This window comes from Anser anser, assembly GCF_964211835.1.
Source record: "Anser anser genome assembly, chromosome: 8".
Lineage (NCBI taxonomy): Eukaryota > Metazoa > Chordata > Aves > Anseriformes > Anatidae > Anser > Anser anser.
In genome coordinates, this window is record NC_139728.1 from 7152459 (window position 1) to 7178030 (window position 25572).

The window sequence follows — 25572 nt, forward strand, 5'->3', positions numbered from 1 at the left end:
GTGATATCAGGATATTGGTGAGGGCTTCACTATTTCAGTGCCAAAGAAAGACATGTTTTAAATATCACAACAGCTCAAGATTATAAGGAAGTAGGGTTTTTTTTTTTGAAAATAGAATCCAAAAGTATTAGTTAAATCTAAAATTGTAATTAAAATAATTTTAAAGTGATCTTCTGAAATGTTTCCTCATCTTCCTTATTTTCTTTTTTTGCGTATGTTACAACTGCGTATGTAGTCCATTCACCTGAGTTATTTTAGTACTGCTTTGTGTGATTGCACAAAGCGTACTATTGGTCACAGTTGGGTGGCATGAAGAAAACAGCAATAGAGGGCCAGATTTTGGCCCTTTTAAGTCTGCTTTGTTACAATATCGTTGCTAAAAAGCAACGTAACTATATCTCAAGGTAGGAACTATAGATTACCACATTTGGAAGAGGTGCTCTAAATCACACTTTAGAATATTGCATACATCTTCAGGCACAGATGTATTCCAGAAATCATGTGCTGGTAGATCAAAAATACCTGGAAATGAGACACTGGTAACAGGCAATTTTCACCTGTAGTCTTAAGAGAGCACTCAAAATGGTGCAGTCAAAGCAGTTACAACTTGAATATTTTTTTAAAATTAAAAAAAGTTAAATGCTTGGAGGAAAGTAGAATTCATTCAGAGTTGGTTCCTAGATCTGGGAAAGGCAGTACCAGAAGGCTACAGTTCTTATTCTCAGAATCAAAATGGAATCAGGCATTAATTAAGGCTCAATTTAAATTGCATTATATAAATGTTAGCCTTTTGCATTAAAAAAAAAAAAGTCTAGTAGAGAGTAAGCAACTCAGGAACATTTGGTAACTATGAACAACTAAATTCCCTCAGCTCCATTACAACTAATGAATGTTTTATTCTGCCTCCATTTTTTAAACCTCTTAATTTCTCTTGTCATTCTCCTTTCAAGTCTCAAATCTCTATTAGTGTGGAAGAATGGGAAGACACTAAAGACACCAGAGAGCACTTTAATTATCGCAGTAATCATCGTAACTCAACATCTAGTGATCAATCTGATCATCCTTTGTTACGACGAAAAAGCATGCAGTGGGCCCGACGGCTGAGCCGAAGAGTACCAAGACACTCTGGTAAAACAGCTGAGAAGATAAGCCAGCAGCGAATGAATCTTTATAGGAGATCAGAAAGACAGGAACTTGCTGAACTTGTGAAAAATAGAATGAAGCACCTGGGCCTTTCTCCAGCAGGATATGGTATGATTAATTTAATCCTTAAAATTAATAAAAATATTAGCATTATACAAAAAATTTTTTTTAAAGAACAGTGTGCCATAAGTAAAATAAGCTTGTGGTAATTTCTTTTAAACAAAACTTGCTCCCTTTTTTTTTTTTTTAAATCAGCTCTATTATCACCCATTCCTATTTTCAGATGAAAGCTCAGAATATATGAGCTTTAAATAAATATGACCACCTCAGTCATATTTAAATTTAGCATATATATGTGTATGCAGAATATATAAATATTCCTTTGTCATTGAACAACTGCTCCGTATTTCCACAAACTTACTGAAACATAAATGAAGAGAGCTATTGTGAAGTTTGTGATTCTGTCAAGGTGGGGAGTTGTTTGTGTGAAGGAGGATACATTTTCTCTGTGTTTTTAAAATGAACACAAAAGTGTCATATTAAAGGCATTTTTATGAAGCACGTTTCACTAGGTCTTTAGATGTTGTTTTCATAAAATATGTCTTTTTCCAGCAAAACTAATTTTAATTTTTAAAAAAACAACTCTATTGACAAGAGTTCTGTAACAACCTCCTAAACTTTATGCACAATAGCTGCCTGGGATGGCTGTCTACAGCCTTGGCTTCATAGTGTGTTTTGTGGAAATCCTCAGAGCTATGGGTTCTAGTTTTCCTAGGAAAAGCAACAATTTCTTCATCTCCCATCTTTTCTGTCTGCAGGGTAGGTCCAATATGAAGCTTAGTGCTTGTTCAGAAGAACCAACACTGCAGTTCCCATACTCAATTTACATTCAAAGCATCAAAAACATTGCTTGACAAATGCATTAGTACTGATTTTTCAACACAATTATATTTACATTTTACCTATACCTAAAGTATCCATTAGCGGAAGGTAAACAGTATCTCCTATAAAATAAATATTCTTATTGGCCCATTCTATTAATGCAGGGTTGGGACATCCTTTAACCAACAGCAATGTACTACCCAGACGTGGTTCTTATTGTTGCTATGTACACATTAACTTCATCGAGAGAAAAAGCTACTACAGAATACACGGCTATAATTTTGTTTAATCTTTACAATTTACAGACAAGCTCTTTATCTCAGACTCCAACTGGATAATTACTACTCCCACTTTAATTTGTGGATACTATATGAGTCTGCTGGAAGAATCAGGACTAAATATTTTCCAGGAGTGACACAGGCCACAGTAATATTTAATCAACCCCAAGAAGTTTTGTAAATATTGTTCATGTTTATACTAGTCACAGGAGAACTTTGGTTGATTCCTACTTTTCTTTTAAAATCCTAGCTAAGAGCTTACAGCAAATGTTCATTTAATTACTTAAAACCATTATATTATATTCAGAACAGCAAAATCTTGATAGGTAGATGCTTTAGCTAATACAAATTTATGTGCCCTGATTCTGATTTACAAACTTTTATCTCTTCCATGTTTTCTTACAGATGCATCTCATTATAAAGAAACTACTTTGACCACCCCAGGAACACCATATTCTGAAAATAAAAATTAAGTTTTACACATGCAGCCAGCTGCTAACCTGGACTGTGACATTCCCAGTTAACTCCCTGCAGAAGTTAAACATATTCCTTAATACCATCTTTCTGCATGTGTGGGGAGCAATGAAAAAACAGGAAACAAAGTCACAGCTGCTTACATATCCCAATGTAAAGGAATGATCCTATACCTAATTTCACATCTTCAGTTTTCTTTACACTGATAACCTAAAAACCCCTAAGCACTCCAATTCTAAAGTCAAATAACTGAATTAATTTATGCCAACTGAGGCACAACACATTTTTGGCCATGCAAGCCCTCTAGCTGAGGCATGATACTAGGATACTATACTACCATGAGGCTACTATACTGGTGAATGTGTTTGTGTAACTTTTTACAATATTTTGCATCAGCTTCATTTTACAAAAATAAGCTGTACTGTTAAAGACCATTTTAGCTGTGTAATTGCACCTATGCTAAGAGTCTGAGTTTATCTAATTGTTCTCTAGACAGACATGCTTACAGTAGTGCAAAATGTGGTACAAGCACATAAAAAGTTACATGTAGTTGAAAATATCCAACAGCAATTTTCAACCTAGAGACCATATATCAAGCATACTTGATTAACACGATATAGAAATTGTGCTGAAACTAGGATGGGACTGTTCTCTTTTGCATCATTTTCCCTAAAAGTGAAGCAATTAGTACAGATGAAATGCCTCTCCTATTAAATTGCCTCACTACAACAACTTATGAAAAACATCAAGAAAAGGTTATACAAAAGAAAAGATACAGCAGTGACAGCTACAGAAGCGTGCTGAGACTAAGCTAAGTAAAACCCCTTCAAAAAAAAAAAAAAAGGATTTCTGTCAGCCAATGCAGCATAGCATTAGAAGAATGGTTAAAAATACAATAAAGAAATTCCAATTGCTGTTCATAGAGCTTTCATATTTCAACCCACTGGCACAGGTGATAACAGTGAAAATTAGTATTTTCCTTGACACTTAGGGAAAGTGAAGAGAGATTTATATTGACCAAATTTGGAAATGGATAGCATTTAGCCTTGGCTTGAACTTTATGCCAACTGAGGATGGAAGACCCTACTTTCCTCTTAGCAATGGAAACCAAATGAATGATTGTTTAATCAAAATAAAATTGAGTTGTATTAAGAATTAGTATGAGTGGAAAAAAAGCGCAAAAGAACATTTTTTAGAACACCAGAAAGAAAATGCATCTTGAGAGATAAATCAAAAGATGCTATGCCAGATAGTTCCAATTCAAGTACACTTGAAAAGTTGCTAAACTTATTTGATATCACTTTGACACCTGATACTTTCGACCGCTCTGAGCCAAAGATGATCTTTTAATTGAATTAGTTAACCAGAAATTATACTTATGACAATTTGTTTTTCAATCTGATTTGATATGTGCATTTTTCTCCTCTAGATGAGATGAATGATCATCAGAACACCCTTTCTTACATCCTGATCAATCCTTCTCCAGATACAAGATTAGAGCTGAATGATATAGTGTAAGTATAAGCACAAAAGTTTAAGCACAGAAATCACAAGACCTGAAAATTTTATTACTTTTCTGCTGTTACAGGGGAACACGCTTTCCCATATACCCGCAAAAAAAATAAGATGGAGACTTCTGTTTAGACAACCAATTATATGTATAATTATGTAAAATATACATATTTCATAATCCTTTTACCTCCATATTCTCTCATCTTCTTCTTACTCTGTGTATTTAAACAAAAAAAATAATAAAAATATCTACCTGAGTTCACTGGATGGCTTCATAGAATCAACATTCTCATTAAATTTCTCCAGTCTTAATAGAAAGATAACTTTTCAAATCAGAGTTTTCAAATGGGATTTTACTTCATGGATTCAAATGCCACTAAAATAAAAAGCAGTTCTCCCCCAAATATCATGCAATATTCATGCTTATGATAATTCAAACAAATGGCAGGATCTAAATGCAGCATTTTTTATTTTTATTTATTTATTTTTTTAACTTGCTTACCAGGAATTTTGAAGACCACCTGAGAAAAAACAGGTGAACACAAAGTTTGAACTGCTCAAGAATTTCAGATATATTATCTGCCACTCTCTCATACTGAAGTTTGATGTGATTACTGTGTTCAGGTCCTATGCTGTTTTTGTCTCTAGCCTCTTTTGCCCCTGCCTTGCTATACTAATATCCTCCATCTGCTCCAGGGTCCCTGTGCAAGGCCCTCCACACCAGTGCCAGCCCATCTCACCATCTACTCACAAGCAGAAAGACTGAACTATTATCCCTATTGATACTAAAAAAACAAAACCAACCAAAAAGAAAAAAAACACTACATTGTAGTGCCTTGTAGTATTGTGGTATATAAAAAGTATAGCATAAAAACTATTAAACAGCAACTACAGTTATAGAATTTGTTGAAATGATTTAGAACAGTATTTTCACTGTCACGGAACTCCACAGTATGATATTTACTAATATTTAACCTGTAAATGCAGGTACTGTTTCCTAGTCTAGCTAGGTGGACTAGGAGTTCACATTTTCTTTTTCCACCTTTGCAAAAAAACAAGGTATACAGCAACTCAATAGTGAGTGCATAATTTTGCAGCGGTACTGAATTTGCTGTGTCGTGCCTACACATCTTCAGCCTGTACACGCACATACTGTTGCCTAACTTGATGTATGTTCATTTCCTGATAGTGGGCCTCAGAGCTTGTGTCTCAGTTTATGCCGAGGGCTTTTTTAAGATTAATTTTAGTTCTCTTGACTAGGCAGCTAGTTTACCCTCATGCAATAGGAGATAATTAGTGGAAAGGCAAGGAAGAAGTGGTTCTTTCTACAGCAGTTTTCTTTTAGTCACACTTTTTTTTTTTCTGTCCTTCCTGCTGACAATCTGGAAGGCTGGTTTTCCCACATTTTTTTCATCTGTTTCTCAATACATTTTCCAGACTTCCTCCTGCACATGACTCTTTTTTTGCACTTATTACCTGCACTTTCAGACCAATGTGAGTTAATCCCATCTAAGCCATTTACTTCTGTGCAGCTCTATGACAAAAACAAAAGCCCTTAAAGGGCTATAGATTCAACTTTCATTGTCTGAATTCCTATACTTATACAACTGAAGTCCTTCACATTTGCTATGATCCTATTATGTTTGTGATTTATCATAGGCATATTAGATAATATACAACTTTGAGTTAGCATATGAGGAAAGTTTCTCGGCATTTAGAAATAAGAGTACTTGCAGTACTCTCCAAAGCAGTACTTGCAGCTGTTAGTTCTAATAGAAGTCCTTTCTCAAAACTAAGGGGTCCATCCTGAGCCTGTCAGACTACACCAAGATTATCAACATTGTGCTTTTTAGTTCTTTTAACTATGCACAACTAATCTCTTGATTCCTTACAACATTATTTTTAGAGTAACTCTGTGAACTGCTTGTCCCTTCTTCAAGGCATAATGAGTAAAAGGAGATGCATAAAGAAATACAGTTACTAGCAAATGTGTGTTCAAGGACCATAGCGAATGCCAAGGAACAGAGCTGATGTATCTAAAAGATCAAAGTGGCTCTCAGTCAAAATTAAGGTTTAGCTGTACCCAGTACACATATATGATGCCTAGGCAGATGGTGCGAAAGGCTTTACTATTATACAACGTAAGTGGAATTGCCAAAATTTCCAAGCTACCCAACAGGAACTAGGCCTATCTAATTCTTCCTCAAACCTTTTCAACATTACAACAGTCTATGTTTATTTATCCTTGCTTGTACCAAGGCTTTTAATAAGAGTTGTAATTTCTTTTTATAGATACTTGATCCGACCTGATCCCTTGGCTTATGTTCCAAATACAGCACCCAGCCGAAAAGACAGCTTCTGCAATACAGTGGGACAAGATACCAGGGAGGAAACACAACTTTGATATGTAATTCGTCACAAAATTAAGAGACACTTTTATACACACACAGTTTCCACCAACCATTTTGAAAACTGAGTGGTACATTTTATTCAGATTTTGGAATCAAATTTACAGTGGGTAAGTCACCAACTTTAGAAACATGATCTCTAGAAATTCTAATTTTAGTGACTGTCAGGCTTATGGCCTGTTCAGTATGGTAGTTGAACTTAGCAGAATTGTGAAACCTATGATTTAACCAATATAAAGAAATGATGAAAGTGATAGATTCCAACATATGTTTCACTTAGAAGCTTCTATGCATATTTATCAAGGTGACAGCATGCCAGTGACTAAGCTCCTGATGTACCTCCTCAAAGATTATCTGATGCCCATAGACAGATGACGCATAATTTGTAGCGGAAAATATGTTAATACCTAAAGGTGCCAATGAGGCTGTATGCATCAAGAGTCCAGCCTTTGAGATAATATTCAAGCTTAGCTTGACACCTATATATATTAGAAAAGCCTAGTTTGGTCCCATTGCCTCTAGGACTTCAGTGTATGTTCTGTGGGCTTACAGGATGACACAGCTTAGTCACACTCGTAGAGGTTCAGATCTGGGGCACATCCACTGAAAAATTAGCCCAGAGGAGCCCACCTGGAAGCAATTCCCCATCGTCTCACACAGGCGTTTCAAAAGGTAGCATTTTGTAGAGCAACTGAAGCAGGACTCTTTTATTAGGATTACAGAAACAGCCCCCCTATCCGCAAAACCTGGGAAGGTACTGTATGTGAAACTGCACACAATGGTAGCTCAGGTGAAAAACGACCCTTTTAACCTCAGTGAGGTGTCAATGAGAAGCCTTAGTAGATAATACAGAAGAGAGAACATCGCTCTAGGAAACAATTCATATCACAGAGCCTTCCTATCTCCATGATGATGACAGAACTGCAACTGTCCAAAGTATGCATATGCCCAGTCAGGTTACCCAAATGTGATAAATTTTATATGAAATTATGTATCATATTGAAAATGAGAGAAACTTATTACCCATTCCATAAAACAAATGGAATACTGCATTACATGAAAAGCACCATGGATTTGAAGGCTCAGTTTTGGCATTAAGTACACAAGAAAGAATCTACTAGTGTACAAAACACCTGAAGCTGCTACAGAATCTTCAGTCAGAAGTTTTGCTCAAATCTTCTACAGAGGAAACATGACTGTGTATGATCTTCCAAAATCACATGCTTGCTTTGCCATCAATCACAAAGGGGGAAGAGCATCCTTAAGGTAAAAACCCTACTGCTACAACAATAGCAGTACTGCTACAACAATCCATACAGAACTGTGCAAGAAATTTAACATGCAGGCTACAGTGAAAAGACAGATTATTCTTTGAATTCCCTTGATGTCTTACATGTACAGAAATAATCCACTCAAAAAATATATTATCTTCTGTATTATTCGGAAAACCAACTACATGGCAGATTTTGTTCTGAAAAATAAAATGCCAAGTTACCCAAAGAAAAACTCATGGATGCAATTATGCTTATAAGCATTGCAAGAATGTTGAAATCAAATCACATTCATATTAGGAATGACAGAAAATATTCTATTATTTCTTCTCTTCCTCTTAATTCTTCTGAAACTTAACTGTTCCATATGGCTTTAAGATTACTGACTTACAAGAAAACAGAGGCCTTAGAATAGACTGAAGTTGTCAGAACACTAGCACGAGAACAAGAGTTCCAGTTCTAACAGGAAATTTCACTACTGAAAATTAGTACAACTACTATTCACTACCGAAAATCAGTACAACTATAGGTTCTATACATATCTAGTATAAGGATCAATGGGCATATATAATTCATTTTGACAAATCAGTTGGAACAAAGTATGTAAGTTCATTTTTCAGTTCTTCTCACCTATTAGAAGTTAACTCTCAGTGCTATAGTTGCTGTCTCCTACATCAGTAGGCACGTTTGCAAGCTCCCTGTTCTGTTTGGGGACAGTAAGGCAGGCAGAATATCTTTAGCACTTCAGTTTTCTCTACTTAGAAGGCAAATTCAGTGCCAATGAAAGGACTTTTGTAGAATGCAACTGAAGCATCAATTGCTTTACTGAAAGAACTTTCCTTAGTGATAATTTTAATTACTTAGTTATTAGATAAACTGTTGGTTTCTAGATAGATGCTTTAATCAAGAACGCATATTGCTTATGCTTCAGTATTTATACTAGTTTGCCTATGAAGCATCCAAATAAATTATTCTTAGATGCTACCTACACTTAGATCTCTGAAGTTTGATATAGACCATCGACAATGACAGGAAGTCTGCTTATATCTAGGATATACCTATATCCCATAATGCTAGCCAGAAAGGTAGTAAGTTATCTAAATCTGTATCAGAGCCAACTACTATCTGTTTAAGTAAGCACCATTTCAGCAAAACCAAACTTCATAAGAATAATTGTTTTAATGCATATAACGTCCTGGATACGTCAGGGGTTAGTTAAGCAGAGCCCAAAGCAGCAATACTAAGGAACCTGAGTTTTTTCCACAGTGGCTGCATGTGGAATCATTGAAATTCAAATAACGTAGAGCTGCCAGAAAGCTACATTCCACTAAAGTTTTTATATGGGTCTCATGTCAGGCATCCCCCCCTCCCTCCTTCCCCACTACTTGTCTTCAGGCCTATTCTCCAACCACACACACAGGATGAGGCTTCATATAAGAGGGCCTGGAGACAGTCTCGTTGTTAATTGGAGCCAGAAGTAATGCATTCCAGTTAGGTGTCCAGAGACCATGAATGTAGAAGAGGCAGGAAACTAACTCTACTCTGAGCCAGCCATTTATACAAAATTAGGAGAGCTTCAGGTGTCAGCTAGAGACAGCACGTAGGAAGTAGATCTTGTCACTCTCCCAAGATGCAAAAATAGTTGAATTCAATCTTTATGTTAATAAGCATTGAGATTTGAAAATGTTTTTACTTCCTACCAGACACCTGAAATGAAAGTAGAATAGAACTATGACCATCTTTTAAATGCTTCTAGACCAAGCCAAACAGAAGGTGGGGAGATTCACAACAGGAAAATAGCCCAAGCACACAGGAGACTGCCTAGCATAAGTCACGCCTATCTTCTCAACCTGACTCCTCAAAAAACTCATGTTAAGTAGAATCAGCATGCATTCGGTTATAATCTCTGCCAGGGAAGGTAATACTAGCCTTAGGGAACAAATTGGTCAGTTATAGAATCTCTGTCTTTTGATCCAGCTGGGGCCAGCTCCTGAGGCAGTTCCCATACCAAGAAGGAAAATTTCTATGATTAAAGAATCAGAAGAGGAGGATTGTCAATTTCATTCAAGACACTGTTCTGTGGCATAGGGAAATCTTTCAGCATGTGATCACATGTGGTACTGGAAGTGACTACAATGCTGTATTCAAACTAGCCTGGATAGTGATTTAAAATCAGTCACCAAGACAATTTTGGAGAATAAACTACAACGCATAGGTATTTGTCTGTAAGCTACTGACATCTTACAGAAATATATACACATGTAGTCTGTGCTTGTTTGCCTTTTTTAATTTATAAAATTTCTGGATGAACTAGCTCAAGACTGTTACATTAAAGGGAGAACAGAAAGATGTGATGAAGTGCAGAAGCTTTTCAATAGAATAATGTTTTGAGACCTCAGGAACCACAAGTCACCAGATGGGTCTTCTGCATAACCAGCAAATAAATGGCAGCTGAACCAGTTGCAGGACATTAGTCCATTAGAAGAAAACCTTATGGTGTACACATGGGTAAGACACCACTGATAACCCAAGAGAATTTCCACAGAAGCAGTTTGAACAATGCTCACAAGTTACTTAGAGCTTGCCCCATTCACAATCCACCCTTTCCTCCAATGGAAAGGGTCAATATTCTAAAACAGAAGACATGCCAAATCCAGAGCATTTGTTACTGCATCCAAACTGATCCTCTGACAAGCTATGGAGGTAAACTCTTATCTATCCATCCAATTCATCTCAGGTGCTAAGTGTTCCACTAATAAACTACCTGATTTTTTTTTTTCTGTGAACATTATCTGGCCAGTGCAGCCATGGTTTTTTTTGTTTGTTTTTGTTTTTAACCTGAGGCAGAGGGGAGGCACAGGAGATGTTGATTACTTTGTTTGTAACAGGGCTTGTTTCTGCAGAAAATTCCTTAAATCACCATGCAGAACTTCCTTATTATCAACTTCAACAAGAAAGAAAAAGACTAGATAGAGGTACAAATGATAGCTAGAAACATACAAAAACACTTTATTTACCAGCCGTATTACAGATTTGGACTTTATGAACATTTATGAGCAACAAGACTTGAGCTCCATTTGAGCATTTTATGTAATCTCCTACTTCCCACCCCTAGTATAATTTCATTATTGTCATCTGCGCAGCCTCCATCACATTATTATAGGGGCAATTAGAAAAATACTTAAATACTTTTAAGAAATGGTGAATTCACATTAAATAAAGAGTTCAGTACAATTGAAGACTATTCATTCACAATAAACTAACTATAAGCGTTAAGAGGAACCAGTCAACAAAGACTTCAAATAATCCACAGGGCTTTGAGATATTCTGCATACTTGACACTTGCTACAATTTTACTATGCTCCTGCTGTGTTTGTGGCTTATGAAATACTACTCTGCATTTAGCAACTTCAGTTTTCAGGCTAACCTCTTCAAGTAATTTATTAGTATGTCTAGAAAGAAAAGGAAGGCATTTGGAATGCATTTCAGCTTAAGAACAGCTAAAATGATGAGTTCTCTCTGGGCATCTTAAAATCCTATGCAAATATTTAGAAAACAGTCCCAATTACAAGTGTAAATCAATATAATATCTGAGGCAAAAAGATTACTTTTTAAATTTAATTGCACTGTAATTTTTCTTCTATGCTTTTTGTGAATACGTCCATAAGAAACTGCACTGAATAGGAAATATTGGAATAGACTGTTTCTATACACTAAACTACACAAGTGGTTGTTCTATGTCAGATAAAATGTAACCTGAACATTTATAGTTTTCTCCTTTCTAAGCAGGATAATAATCAAAATGCCAGCAATTATAAAAACAATTACAAAATCTAGTTATTAATGATCTTTTCCAAAGATAATTTTAAGTTACTTATGTATGCAAAACATATTACATTTTTACCAGCCAGTATCAGAATTAGAAGATTATCTTCTGTTTACATTTCCTGAGATTAGTCTTACCTGAGTGTAGGAATCTGTTGCAGAAAAAATATTTTGCCAATATCCTTGTAGCCACATCAGTAAGAGTGCTTCTGAAATAATTAAGACTTTCTTGTAAGGAGATGGTTTCAAAGGAGAACTATGCTGCTCAAACCTCCCCCATAGGGAGTACAGCCTCCCCCAGAACTGTTTCCAGTAGGCCTGCAACTCCAGTGGAGCCAGAGTGGCTGAACAAGCCCCCAGCCCAACCTGCAACAAGTTGACCTGAGCCCGATCTCAGCTTGCACCACTCCAATACACTGAAGCCTCTTCTATAGGCAAAGGGGAGCTTGCAAGTTCCAGCCCATGGACTAAAAGAGGTAAGAGACTCTATCCCATTTCCTGGCACCAGAATACTCTCTCAGAAGGCCTACTAAGCCTTTCAGTTAGCATTTTGAAAGAGTCCGGAGTCCCCACTCCTGCCTAAAGAATTCCACCACGCAGCCTTGACCCTTTCCAACTTCCTGCCATAAGGGCTCAAATTATCATTACCTCTCTCCCACTCCTGTAAGTTTACTCACCTCCAGCAAACCCGTGCACTCCCCTATAACACTTACAAACTTCTCTACAACCTACAGCTTGCTTGTAAATCACCCCAATTAGAAGACCCACCTGCATCTAAAACCAGTTTTAAAGAACCTGCACCATGTCATACAAAGGGCATATCTGTTTCATCTACAAAATAAAATTTAAAGATTTCCCTCCAGTACAACAGTAAAAACATGAATTTAAAATGCTTTTGTACCATGACTAATGTAGAATCAAATCTCACTTTTTTTTTAGGAGTCTATTGTTCAGGAAACAGATAAAAATGTTTAAAAATAGCTTAGGAAAACCATATTACAGAAAGCAAGCAGTATTTAATAGCTTGTTCTGTTTCTGGTGCCAGATCCATATCCCTATTTGTTAGAGCCCACAGTATTCTAATTGCATAGTCATAATACACATGATCAATTTGACATACTCAGTAAACCTCGCCAAATAAGCACTTTTTGGGGGACTTAATTAGAAAATTTGCATCAGCAAGTTTTGTCAGCTCTAGTACAGCATCCTGAATCAAGCCCTTTCTCAGTAAGAATTATAATTACTGGAGTGTGTCTTGGTTCTCACCCAAATGCTATTGCAATCAGAATTTCAGCATGCTTTAGATAGGTACCTGCAATCATATATCATGTCATACAGTCATAGAATCACAGGATCATGCTACTTGGAAGGAAGCTCAGGAAGTCTGCAGCCCCATCCTCGTGCTGAAAGCAGGGCCAGCTGTGAGCTCTGATCAGGTTGCTCAGGGCTTTGTCCTGAAACCCTCCAGTGGTGGAGACTGCACAGCCTCCCTGAGCAGCCAGCTCTACTGCTTGCCTGTACTCAATGGAAGAATTTTGTTCTGTATATCATCTGAACCTCTCTTATTTTAGTGCATGCCCTTCCTCTCTCATCCTCCCACCGTACACCACGGTGCAGAGCCTGGGTTCACCATCTCGATAGCCTCCCCATAGTTACTAGGGGCTGCTGTTAGGTGCCCCCAAAGCCACCTCTTCTCTAGGTTGAAAAGCCTCACTCTATCAGCCTTTTCTGATAGGGCTTGTGCCTCAGCCTGGTAACATACAGGAGTTGTTCATGGATTATAACTTTAAATTCATTTTCAGAGGGATCAGTTCTTCTGTGGTGGAGAAGTTAGTATTACAGAACACAGAGAGTGGAAAAGACTTTTCCTGATATATGTGCTGATATGAATAAAGTTGTACAAACACTTAGCTTTTTGTAAGAGAGTTTGAAGAGTTCATTATTTTTTACTTTTTCTTGGATCTGTATGATATATTTGCTGGGCATTGTATTATAGCAACACATTTTTTGCCTTGTACTAAAAATCCATCAATAAATAGGTTTCTTCATTTATTTCTTTGTCATGAAACAATCCCTTCTTTTCCTCCTTTCAACTGTATTTTTTTAAAGTAAATTTTATATTTGAAAATGTGCCAAAAATAACTTTTAAAAACTGAATACAGAGTGAAAAATTCTTCATCCAAGGAAATTTTGTAAAGTGTTTTCTCATTGAACATGTATTACATGAAATTTGATGACTAAACCTGTCCAATATTGCAATTACAGAGTTTTTAGCAGTTTTTCATGACTGTGTCATTTCCTGCTGAAATCAATGACAATGTTCCTAACATGCCTTTTTTTTGTCTCAGTAAAAGTCAAGCAATAGCAGTTAGTAAAAACACAACCTGAGCTACCTTAAAATAGTAATTTAAAACTCCTGTATTGTAGATACAAAGTGATTTTCCTCTGAATTTGTGTTCTGTCTGAGTAACATTTCCTCATGAAGTAAAAAGCCCCACGTTTGACAAAATATATATAAAGCAATTCATACAGACAGCTCTTGTATTTCTGTGTTTAACCTTCTGTCTACTTTTCTGAATATAATCCCCCTGGGCATTTGAAGTCTTTGGTGACACTAACAGTCTTTGGACAAAGATTAATACTTACAGAATCATAACATGTGGGGAAGATAAGCAGAATCTCATCCTTACCTCCATGACAGGGCAGATCAGCTAAGCTATTGCTGGCATATTATCGTAACATAACCTTAAATTAGAAGATGGAGTAAAGAAAAAAGCTGTAGTTTCTTCAGGTTTTCATTGTTGGTCATTTTGGTTAAGACTCCTGGTAATGTGTATTTTTCTCCTCTGGACTTTCTTTAAATTGTTCAAATCCTTGGACACAGTGGACAACATGTAGAAATAACCTGCTAACCAAGAGGAAGTAAAAAACCATGAAAGGAAACAGTCCGACTAGCAGATAATTTACATTCTTAATCAGATAGAAATTTGGAAAGTAATTTACTTACATAAATGTTTTGATCGAAACTTTTAGCCTGCAAGGTTATTAAGCATCATGTTATTTTTCCCTTAGCTATGAGGATACTTTGTACAAGGCTGAATATCCTAAAACAGAATTTAATAACTTGCTGTCAAATTACTCTATCAGCATTTAGTTTCCATCTAGTTTATTATATCTCCATAATAACACCTGAATGGATATCTTGTGTGGGGTACTGTCTATATATTTGACTACTGAGAGTAACCGCAGCTGTACACATTAAGAGAGTTTGGGCAAATCCTAATATTAGATTTTCTGAAAAGGAAGCAGTTTCCACCCATATTTCTAATGACAATCACTAGCATAGGATACCCTGTGTGCTTTCTTCTTCAATCACATTAGAAAGCAATCTGAGCAATATGAAAGAATATTTAGACTAATTACTTCTGAGTAATATAATATTAATGTATTAATTTATTATTACCTGTTAATGAAAATCTGTTTCATTGCATCTTTACTGTTCTTTCTTCAGTGTAACAAGTGCATATGATCTTTTTCTATAATTTAAAACAACAGACTTAATCAGTCTCATCCAAACCAAATTAACATACCAAGTGGTATTTAGCCAGCTGTTTTGACAGAGAAAATATGCTTCACTGTTTGCATTTCAAAAATGAATAAACACGTTTGCTGCTTTGTCCACTGACAAAGAAAGAAAAGATTGCCCACTATGGGTCTTTCCCTGTTACCTGACAGATATGTTTCCTCTTTTGCAGTGTTTCCCAACAGAATTTCTGCTTATATGTCTGAATGTAATAAGATCTATAATTATGTTATTGTACAGACAAGGAGAAAATGGGACTTTGCGTATATCAAACAATGAAACACTAGGTGGACATAGTATATGTATTCCCTGTGCATTGAGATGGAGCCTAAGTAGACATCTTCTAAATGTATATACTTCATCATTACAAAACCACTGACAATTTTCAAAGCTAGGTCTCCAGAAAAAAGACAGACATTTTCTGATCAAAATAGAAGGTATTCATCACCCAAGTATTCTTCTGATATGTATCATTTATTTTCCTTATTCTTAATAGGCTTCTGCCCAATTATAAAACAGCCTGTGAAAGAATTTTGTGGAGAAGGTGAAAGAGGCCTGAGGAGCTTTTCTATTAGATATATTGTGTTAAAAAAACGTAACTATCTGTCCTCATAACAAAGCTTTTGCCCCCGCAAAGATGCAACCCAATTAGTACTCCTCAAAGTTTTAAGTTGTGGTAAGAGTTCAGCTTGTCCTATTGAATAATATCAAGATATTGCTTGCTTTCTCTCAGTAGGGCCTTATTTGGACCCTGACTGTCAGCTCTCAGCATAAACAACCAAACAACCGTAACTCCTGGAACTACAGATTCATGTCACCAAGTTTTCCTGATGGACCTTCTGTGCTGAGTTTCACAAGCAGTAGTTGCTATTAGCAATATCAAGAAAGGCATTTTATCTTATCTTTTTCATTAATAATAAATGTAAATGACTGTGTTGAAATGGAAATATATATTTTTTTAATTTCCAACAGTCTAATTTTCAGCTGGTAGTTCTCCATTTTCTTGCAATAAGAATTGTTTTATTTATTTGTTTATGTATTGACCTTTGATTTCAGCTAGAACAGTAAAGTGATCAGAATTCAGAAATTAGAAAAATCAGAGTTATTGCTGAAAAAGACTTGTAAGCAATCAGGAAAACATTTCTCGTGGTGCACTGCCAAGGATAGGAGAAGGATCTTCTATAGTAAGTCATGCTGGCAGCTGTAAAAGTGTGCACAAAAAGTTGTTCTTTTAATTGGACAGATATTTTATCAGAAGGGAAGTTAGTTTGTAATTGTATCGCTCAATGAGAGGAAGATGGAAGCAATCTGCAGGCTTCTGTTTCTTCAAAATTCCTTTTTGTATTAAACGTATCTCATAATGTCATTTTAGAATAAATTATAAAACATTTTCATAGAAGTAAAAAAATTCTCTTTAAAACTTCATTATTTCATTTTCAGGCTTTTTTTCCTGAGCAAGAGAAATGCAGTATGATGATTACTGAAGGAAATAAATCTAAATACAATAAATACAGCATTAATAGTTTTCTTATGTATAGCAGACCTTATTATTCAGATATTTTATTTTTTTTATTTAAATATTGGACTATATATGTAAAATAAGGAAGTGAATTCAATAGAATATTATAATCATTTTTAATATGTATATAAATGCAAAATAACCTGCCAGTCTTTCAGTATGGTTGCTTTCAATACTAGTAGCAGGATAGTGAACACCTAGGAGATACGATAGATTGTAGAGTACATATTTATTTCAAATGCATACATTTATTAAAACATGCAAAAAATACGTACATTTATAGTAAAGATAGTAGTTGCTGTTCCAATTGCTACCTGCCTTGTAGGTTATAAAAATAGGAGAAAGCTTAAATTCATGTAAACTTTTCAAAATGTTAATGTGTAATTGAATGAATTCAAATCTAATGAAAGATTATCATTGATTATGTGTTCATAGCCTTGGAGCTGTGGATTGTGATAAATCACAGAGCAGGTACCTTTGGCCATCTAAAAGTTCAATACAGAGTTGAAAATGACTGTCTAGGCTAAATAAAATGTCAATGCAGACAAAGAGCAAAAGATAATTTCCAATGTTCTGAGTGTACTTCTGCATTGTGATTTTCTTAAGATAAAATGTCTTGTCAACGTCTCTTTTGACTTCAGTAGGTTTTAACAGCACAATTAAATAAAATTCTGGATCTGCTGTAGAAAGAACAGTAGCTTCTAAGAAAACATTTCTAATAGGCAGCTAGAATATTTATTGTTTCAAGTTTGATAAAATTATTAAAATAGCAGCAGACATTCACATTACAGAACAGTAAACAATAATGAAAAAATAATTACAATTTATCTTATGACTTTTAAAATGCCAAGAAGCTCTCAAGATACACACCTTGTTTTCTATTCTTCTCAGAAAAGAAGAAATGAAATATATTTTAAAGAAATTTCTTACCCACAAGAATTACCCATACTATTAAACCAAAAGAATTAGAATTCATGAGGATTATTTTTCTAAAATGTACTGTGTGGCAAACTTGAGTTAATAGCACTACCTATATTAAAGTTGCCACAGTGACACACCATTTATTCATGCACACGTATACACACTGCATTCAGAATTTAACCTAATTTCAGATATGTTGAAAGAAGCCAGAACTAGGCCTTATTAAAATGATAAAAAGTAAGATGAATATGAGTAGAGAAAAGTAGAAAAGGAGGAAGAAAAAGAAAAGATGAATATGGTACTTTTTATTGTGGTTTCTTCTAATGTTGACATTTGCCTTCAAAAAAAAAAAAAAAAAAAGACGAATGTGAGAAGTCATGAGTGAAGATCTACCTCACCAGTTTCTTGTCCACCCTACCTCATCTCAGGTTTTTGAAAGAATTTCAAAATAAGTCAAAAACAAAGAAGCAACCCCCACATATTCTATCAGTCCTTTGATATTTTCACAACGTCTTGAAGTAATGAGTTTTGAAGGCCAGTACTTTCAAGGTGATCATGCAAATGACAAATTTCAAAGTGAACTTTAGAAAAAATGGTACTTATGTTTTCAGATGTAAATTAAAGGTTGGCAGAAAGCACGAGATAGCTAATTGCATTTAAAATTGCCGTTGGTAAATATATCACAGTATCTTTTGACTACTTTGTTTTTGACTACTTTGTTTCAATTTAGTCAAACTAACTTTTGGCTGAATTGACTGAACACCTAAAAAGGAAGTTCTGGAAAGTGAGAGAAGAGCAGGAAATGTACCCACACATGCAGCCTCTGTGGAGAGTGCCTCTATTCAGTGCTCCACCATCTCCTCTTCCTCAGCAGAGAAAGCAGTCTTCTGGGAAGACTTAATTGTGAAAAGTCCTGATCCCAGCCTTCTGGTGGTGAAGAAATTCCAGGGATGACTATGGAGTTAGTGAGATGAATCTCTAGCCATTTCACCTCTCTTTTTTTTCTTTTTTTTGAAAGCTGTATTTCATCTCAAAGTTAGGTACCACAATATTTGGAGGATTGCTCTGGGGATCTCAGTGAAATTTGCTCTCAGTGGATGCAGGGATATTGCAGTCCAGAAGCAAGCTCAACCGATTAGTCTTGAGTTACAGGGGGAAGAAGGCTTTCTTGATGCATGAAAGCAAGTTCTCTTCCCCTTTAGCAACAATATTTAACCTCCCAGAGAACCCATGCAGTTCTACCATCCTTTCCACATACAAAGTCATCCAGATGCCAACTGCTGAGGCTTGAGTTTAATTTGTGGAGAGAAAGAAGCGGGAAGGAAAAATGTACTATATCTTAGATCTCAACACATTCCAACTATTTTCTATTTCTTCATAATATATTGTTGGAAAGATTTGCATTCAGTTATTTCAAGATTTGGAATAAGTTTACGTTTTACATCAATGACTTGCTATTATCTTTAAACTGCAGTCTCTTGCAGTGATTACAGTGATTTGAATAACAAATGGATTAATAAACTGTGAAGTGCATTAAGTACTTTAGAAAAAAGACTGGAAAAGTACATTAATAACACTGAATAGTACTTAATGAACATATGGAATGGATTCAAAAGCCATGTGAAGTATTTTTTTCAAATATTCTGTAAAATTTTCAGGTATGTACTTTTATGATTTAAATTATACCTAGACTGAGTTAATCTCATCACTGCTTTTGCATAGAAACAATATTTATTTACTTTTACTGGAACATTTGTGAAGCTTTTTTTAAAAAACAGAAATATGTGACAGAGAAAAGAAGAACTACAGATTCTCTTTTTCCTTATACAAGTGCTCTATGGATTTAAACATAGTTTTAAAGGAGTATTTGACAGTAGCAGCTATCTTAAATTTTGATTGTCTCTAGTTAGCTGTTATCTTAATTTTTTTTACAGTACATATGGAAGTATGGATGATGAATACTTAATCACATAAACAGGGCAGTTCACTGCTTTTATGCAAGTGAAGTTCAAGTATTACATGTAAAAATTTGACATGGGATAAAAAGGGAACACACTTCATGTGCTGAGCTATGAGTTTTTCTTTAGTCCAGCAAAACTGTCTAATTGAAGAACAATTACTAGCTTAAACTTTCTACACCTATTAAAACTTGTTTTCTTATTATGTTACATCAAGCAACTAGACCTAAGATCTTGAAAGATCGTCCAGTCCAACTGCCTGAGCACTTCCAGGCTAGCCAGAAGTTAAAGCACGTCATAGAAGGCATTATCCAAATGCCTCTTGAGCACTGACAGGCCTGGGGCATCAACCACCCAGCTAGGAAGCCTGTTCCAGTGTCTGACCACCCTCATGATACAGACAGTTTTCCTAATGTCCAGTCTGAACCTCCTCTAGTGCTGCTTTGTGCCATTCCCTCGTGTTCTATCAGTTCCCAGGGAGCAGAGGTCGGCACCTCCCTCTCCACTTTCCTGCCTCAGGAAGTTGCAATGTCAAGTTTTAAGGCCCATTTGGAATCTGAGAGCGAGTTGAATTAAATGTGTAGAGATACACACATACAGAAAACTGAGCAAAGAGAGACCTCAGCATGACTTCGAGACCACAAGCTGCCCCCAAACAGGATTAAATTTAACCAAGCCATTTCTGAGAATTACCTGCTTGTCTCATCTCTATTTAACTACTCCAGCAATTTAGACCCCACAACCTTTCATAGCATCTATTTAATGCCTCATTCCTCTGCTTGTTTCCCTAATACAAACTGATATAACCCATGCTACACTTAAAATTCATTACTCCTTAAATCATTGAAAACAGATAATGGCTTTCTCTGTGAAGTGCATTTGATAACTTTTACCTTCTCCCTTCTCAGACTTCACTTATATCCCCAGTTCTGATGTATTTTCTGGACTTCTGACCATTCTGCTTCCTCCTCATCAGATCTCTTGAATGGATTGACATCTCCCTAAAAGGACAAAACAGACTCATTACTTCGGGTTAAAACTAGCACTAGGGAAATAGAATAGAAAGATCACTTCATTTATCCTCCATGCTTTTTCCCAGTTCAAATACTTGAGAAAAATCTGTCTTTTTTGTTAACTGTTAGATTTTGGATCCACATCTCTGTTATTGCAATAACAGGTATAGTGTATAACCTCCTGTGCACCCTTTTTGCACAGCTGTGCAGCGTAGCCAATATGCTATCTTTATTTCTCATAATCTCAGGTAACTTCCCCTTTACCATATTAAATCACAACCTCATTATTTTAGTACGTTATTCCAAGTTCATTGTGAAGCCCTAGTCAACATATAATTCCATTTTTGTAAGAAATCACCATTAGGTAATCTCTGTGCATGGTTTTCTAGACATTTTTATAATCCCACTCATGGTAGTTTCATCTGCACAGTATTTCTTAATTCAGCGATTTTGCCCCACTCAGCAACAACGAGAATTATGCTGTCATTATATACTTGGCTGTTTATCCAAAACAAAACAAAACAAACAAACAAACAAAAACGGCATGCCAACATCTTTTCCCCTTATTTCTGACAAAGCAAAAAATATCTTCAATAAGCTTGCAATGCTTTTACGCAGACTAGAGAAGTGTTGTGGTTTCCAGTATAGTCAGTTAGGCCCTTTTCTGAGTTTGTTTTAAGAAACCTGTATAATCATTATGTCAGTCAATGTGACTACAAAAAGAGCTGCGAACCAGCAGCAATAGGCAAAATAACTATTTCAGGCAAATAACTATTTTTCAGGCAAAATAACTATTTATTATTGTATGCTACATCACAGAAGATACTTTACACTTTAAAGATCTACATAAGTACATAAGTACGTAATTTCAAGAAATAATTTAAAGGAAACAGAGCTGCTTATATTAAAACTATAAACACTCTTAAATGTCTAAGCAACAGCAAAATTATTTTCAAAAACCTATTTTTTCTAGTTTACTTGACATAAAGGGTTTTGTAATGATGCCATCTTGTGATCATGGTGAAAATGACACTGCCTCAAACTAAGCAACATTTCATTTTCATATTTTTCTAGGTTCAGGCAGCTAGCAAACAGACAATCTTAGGATCAAGCTGATGGCAGGGCATACTAGGTTTTGTCTCATTTCTTAGCTTGACCTAAAACCATTTTCCCATGGTTAGATTTTCATCAGGTGGCTAAATCTTATGATTGTCCAAACAGAAGGTACCAAACACAACTCCCAATAGTTTGAATACTAAAAAAAAAACCAAAACACAAACATATTTGCCTATGTGGAACTGGCACTAGAATTTTCTTTAGAAACTGTGTTTCATAAATGGCTTTCTATTCAGTTTTATTTACAAATTTAAAGATACAATTTTAACATCAGCAAAACTTGAGGCACTGCAAAGAAATCAGTGCACTACACACAACCACCTCAAGAATCTACTGATTTTACTGGTGTATAACAAGAAGGCAAGATGATAGGGGAATGTGATTATGAGGAATTCAACTGAAAATCTGGAATCATCAGAGATAACATTTTACAGTGGTTGATTCTAACAGTAACCTACTGGAAGACATTTGTAGAACATATTTGCTCCACTGATCCTCCATGCAAAGATGCCCCCCTTATGTATTAGACAGCTATTTTATGCTCTATACACTCACAGAAAACCTAAGATTCACGTTGCTTATAAAGCTTCATTTTCTAACTACAAATTCCTCAATATACACATTTGTTTCATGAACTAAAAATTTCAATATATGTCCAATGAAAAGACCATATTGCATTCTGCAAGTAACTTCCTTCCCATTAAAGAAAATAGGAAAGGAAAAGAAAATGAGAAGGATTTTTTCATTTCCACTTAACTGATTGAACAAAAACCCGGTACGTGGCTGGGGTTTTATTGCAATTAGAATAAAATGGAAGAGCACTTTATATTAGAGGCGTTTTAGTTAATTTATATTTTAATAATTAAAAGTTTTGACAGTAATGAGTTACTAAGAGCAAGTACGACAAAAATTAACAAATTTAATTATGGGTGTTAATATGCGGGCAGTTCATAAACAACTATTTTTCAGCATTAGTGTCTCCTAATACCTTATCTGGATTCCTGTAAAATCTACAGGACATTAAAGTGTTCCCTTTTCTCTTGGCTAGTTATGAACGTTTATCATTTGATTCAGACATTGTTAAAGCTTAAATATTCATTAGAACAGGAGCTCCTTGGGCTGTAGCCACAGGGGGACATGCATATGGAGAGTCTCGTGCATTTCTGTTACGCAGTCACTGGCTGTAACTCAAAGGACTTTTTCACCACAGGATCAGGAACATTTCTTCCCCAATGGAACTGTGTGGGTCTCATGCTCTTTCCTACATGGATTCGCCTCATTGAGTCAAAACACACGAAAGGTAACCTGGAACCCCTTCCAGCTGGGAAAGGCACTGAATCAGCTCTCTCCTATACCAGATACAATGCTACCTCCATTTTCTATGGTTACTGCCACATTTTTATAATTCAACTCTTATACATTAGACTTGAGCTTTGCATGCTCATCAGACCTTCAAAAGACAAAGCGAAATGTAACCTCATTTAAATAGTCTGATTTAGAAGTGAATTTAGAGGTGAGATGGACAGAAATTTCCCAGACAATGACCCTTGTGAGCTCATCCACAGGCACTATATAGAGCCCATGAGAAACCTCCCCAGTGAAAACACAGACACCAGCAGATTTTCAGGTGCACTGGGGGAGAGACAGAAGTTCAGCGGAGACTTGCAGTTTCAGCTGTGTATGCCTGAACTTCACCCTAACCTCCTTCTATGCTGTTCAAATGCTATTGCGTTTAGCAAAATACTTCCACTACATAAAGCCACACTGTATTTCAAAGAGACCAAAGTGATGTTGATCACTGGAACACTGAGGTTCCCTTGATTGCAAGACAGAAGCTACCTGCTCCAGGGAGCGTTTTACAGTCTAGAGCCACACATTGCAGTTCTTTTTTAAACCTTTACAGTTAAGTCCCCTTGAATGTAGGAGAAAGATCACCTTCATTTAGGGGTTGTTAAGAAAAGCTGGCCTGTATTATACCCTGCCTAAGAAGTTAGACTGTGAATTACACTCAGAGGAAAGCCTCATTTTTAGACAGTTCCAAAGAAACATCAGCACAATTACCTACTTAATGCTTACTATCTAACTTGGGCAAAGATACCTGCAAAATCAGATACAAGGGGATTTTCTTTTGACATAATTGTTTCAAAAACACTACATTCACCTTTCAGTTCTAAAATAAACAGAAGATGCAAACAGATGAACATAAGGAAAAGCAGGGTTAAATTAAAAAAAAAAAAAAGAAAGAAGAAGAGGAGAAACAACAAAAAAAGTATGTTTACTTTTGTGAGTGGGAATATCTCTCTATGCCCTTCCTGTCAAACCCTTCAACTTTTTGCTTGATCCCCAGGGATTTAATCTTGACCCTGACAGTCAAGAGGAATTCCTTTAGAAGATATTCAGCATGTTGTCAAAGGCAATTCAGGTAGCTGTGCTGCCAGGCTTTGGCAACTTTCAGCTAATATGGGCCCCAAAAAGACAAAACTTTTGTACTTAAGAGGTAATTACAAAGAGCAAACTTTTGCAATGATTCTTAAAAACAAATTAACCTCTAAGTCCCTTTAAGAAACTGTATAATGGCTGACTTTTTTTTTTTTTTTTTTTTTTTTTTTTTAATTTTAACTTCATATTACAAGGGGAAACAAGATTTTGCATTAAGTTCTCTTAAATTCTTACTTAGGCTAAAAACTTCAGAAGTCCAACCAGGCACGGAAACCCAGACGATCATAATGGATTGAATGATAAGCATAACTGCCAAGTATAGACAGGGATCACACACTGATGTGTGCTAATGTTAAGGTTGCACAGAATAACAGACATTTTCACTTGTGTGGAAAAGCTTTGCTGAAATGTCCTGCCAGTTGCACTGGGGGAGTATATGTAAGTATAGTTCAGTGTAAGTTAGTAACATTTCTGTTGGTCTAATAGGTATTCCTTTATAGTAGCTTAATCTTAGCTGGGCCTCTAGATGGTAGTCTAATACCACTAGTAAGAACAGGAGGACTTGTAATGGGGTATGAATATTTTCCCTTTATCGCTGGCAAATATCCACCTCATGTTACAAAGTAGTCATAATATGCATGCATTATCAGTCATTGTAAAACTTACTGGTAATTCCAGTTCGTGCTCTATTGGAAAACTGTCTGGTTTCCACCATCTGAATTTGCATTCTTATTGGCCACGACAGTCAATTATTTCCTAACAAAGATCAGTGCTAAAACACTCTGCTGAAATAAAATTTAAAAAATATTGCAATGTTCCTGTAGAGGAAAAGATTGCAATTTTCATTTCCGTCTAACATCTAAACAAATGTCACTTTTATGCTAGCAATTCCCCCTCCCCCAAGCCTTGTTGAAAGATGAGTTCTGAAATGGTTTATAATGAATGTATCATGTAAGTGTCTTAAACACCCATTTTCGTAGAATGAAATATTTTAAAACTTGCTTTCTTTTTCTGTGCTTGGTAGAGTATTTATGAAGAAAGCCAATCAGTTCATAAAAAATTTATACATAAATTCTGCCAAACATATTTGTGTTTTCTGTATTAAACAGTAGCGTATGATGACTGAGCTGATGGCATTAAAGTTGTTTAATAATTATTTTTGATGTATACTAAGCTTTACTTCCTATGGACAGTGTTGCTGAGTTGGGAAACTAAATTTTCTAAAGCACT

General features: G+C 35.7%; 1 protein-coding gene across 10 annotated transcripts in view; it reads left to right on the forward strand.

Moving 5' to 3' along the window:
• Positions 1 to 17974, forward strand: part of KCNT2 (potassium sodium-activated channel subfamily T member 2) — a 149381-nt gene extending 131407 nt beyond the window's left edge. For 7 of the 10 annotated variants that reach the window (XM_083847277.1, XM_083847285.1, XM_083847284.1 and 4 more), the window contains 3 exons: positions 951 to 1251; positions 4207 to 4291; positions 6582 to 8203. In XM_083847277.1, the coding sequence (XP_083703403.1) occupies positions 951 to 1251; positions 4207 to 4291; positions 6582 to 6693 (498 nt within the window). In that variant the 3' untranslated portion in view covers positions 6694 to 8203. Of the gene's footprint in view, positions 1 to 950; positions 1252 to 4206; positions 4292 to 6581; positions 8204 to 12075; positions 14478 to 16109 lie in introns of those variants that run through there. The other 3 variants (XR_014587657.1, XR_014587658.1, XR_014587659.1) reach the window with 3 other exon arrangements.
• Positions 17975 to 25572: the final 7598 nt, after the last annotated feature.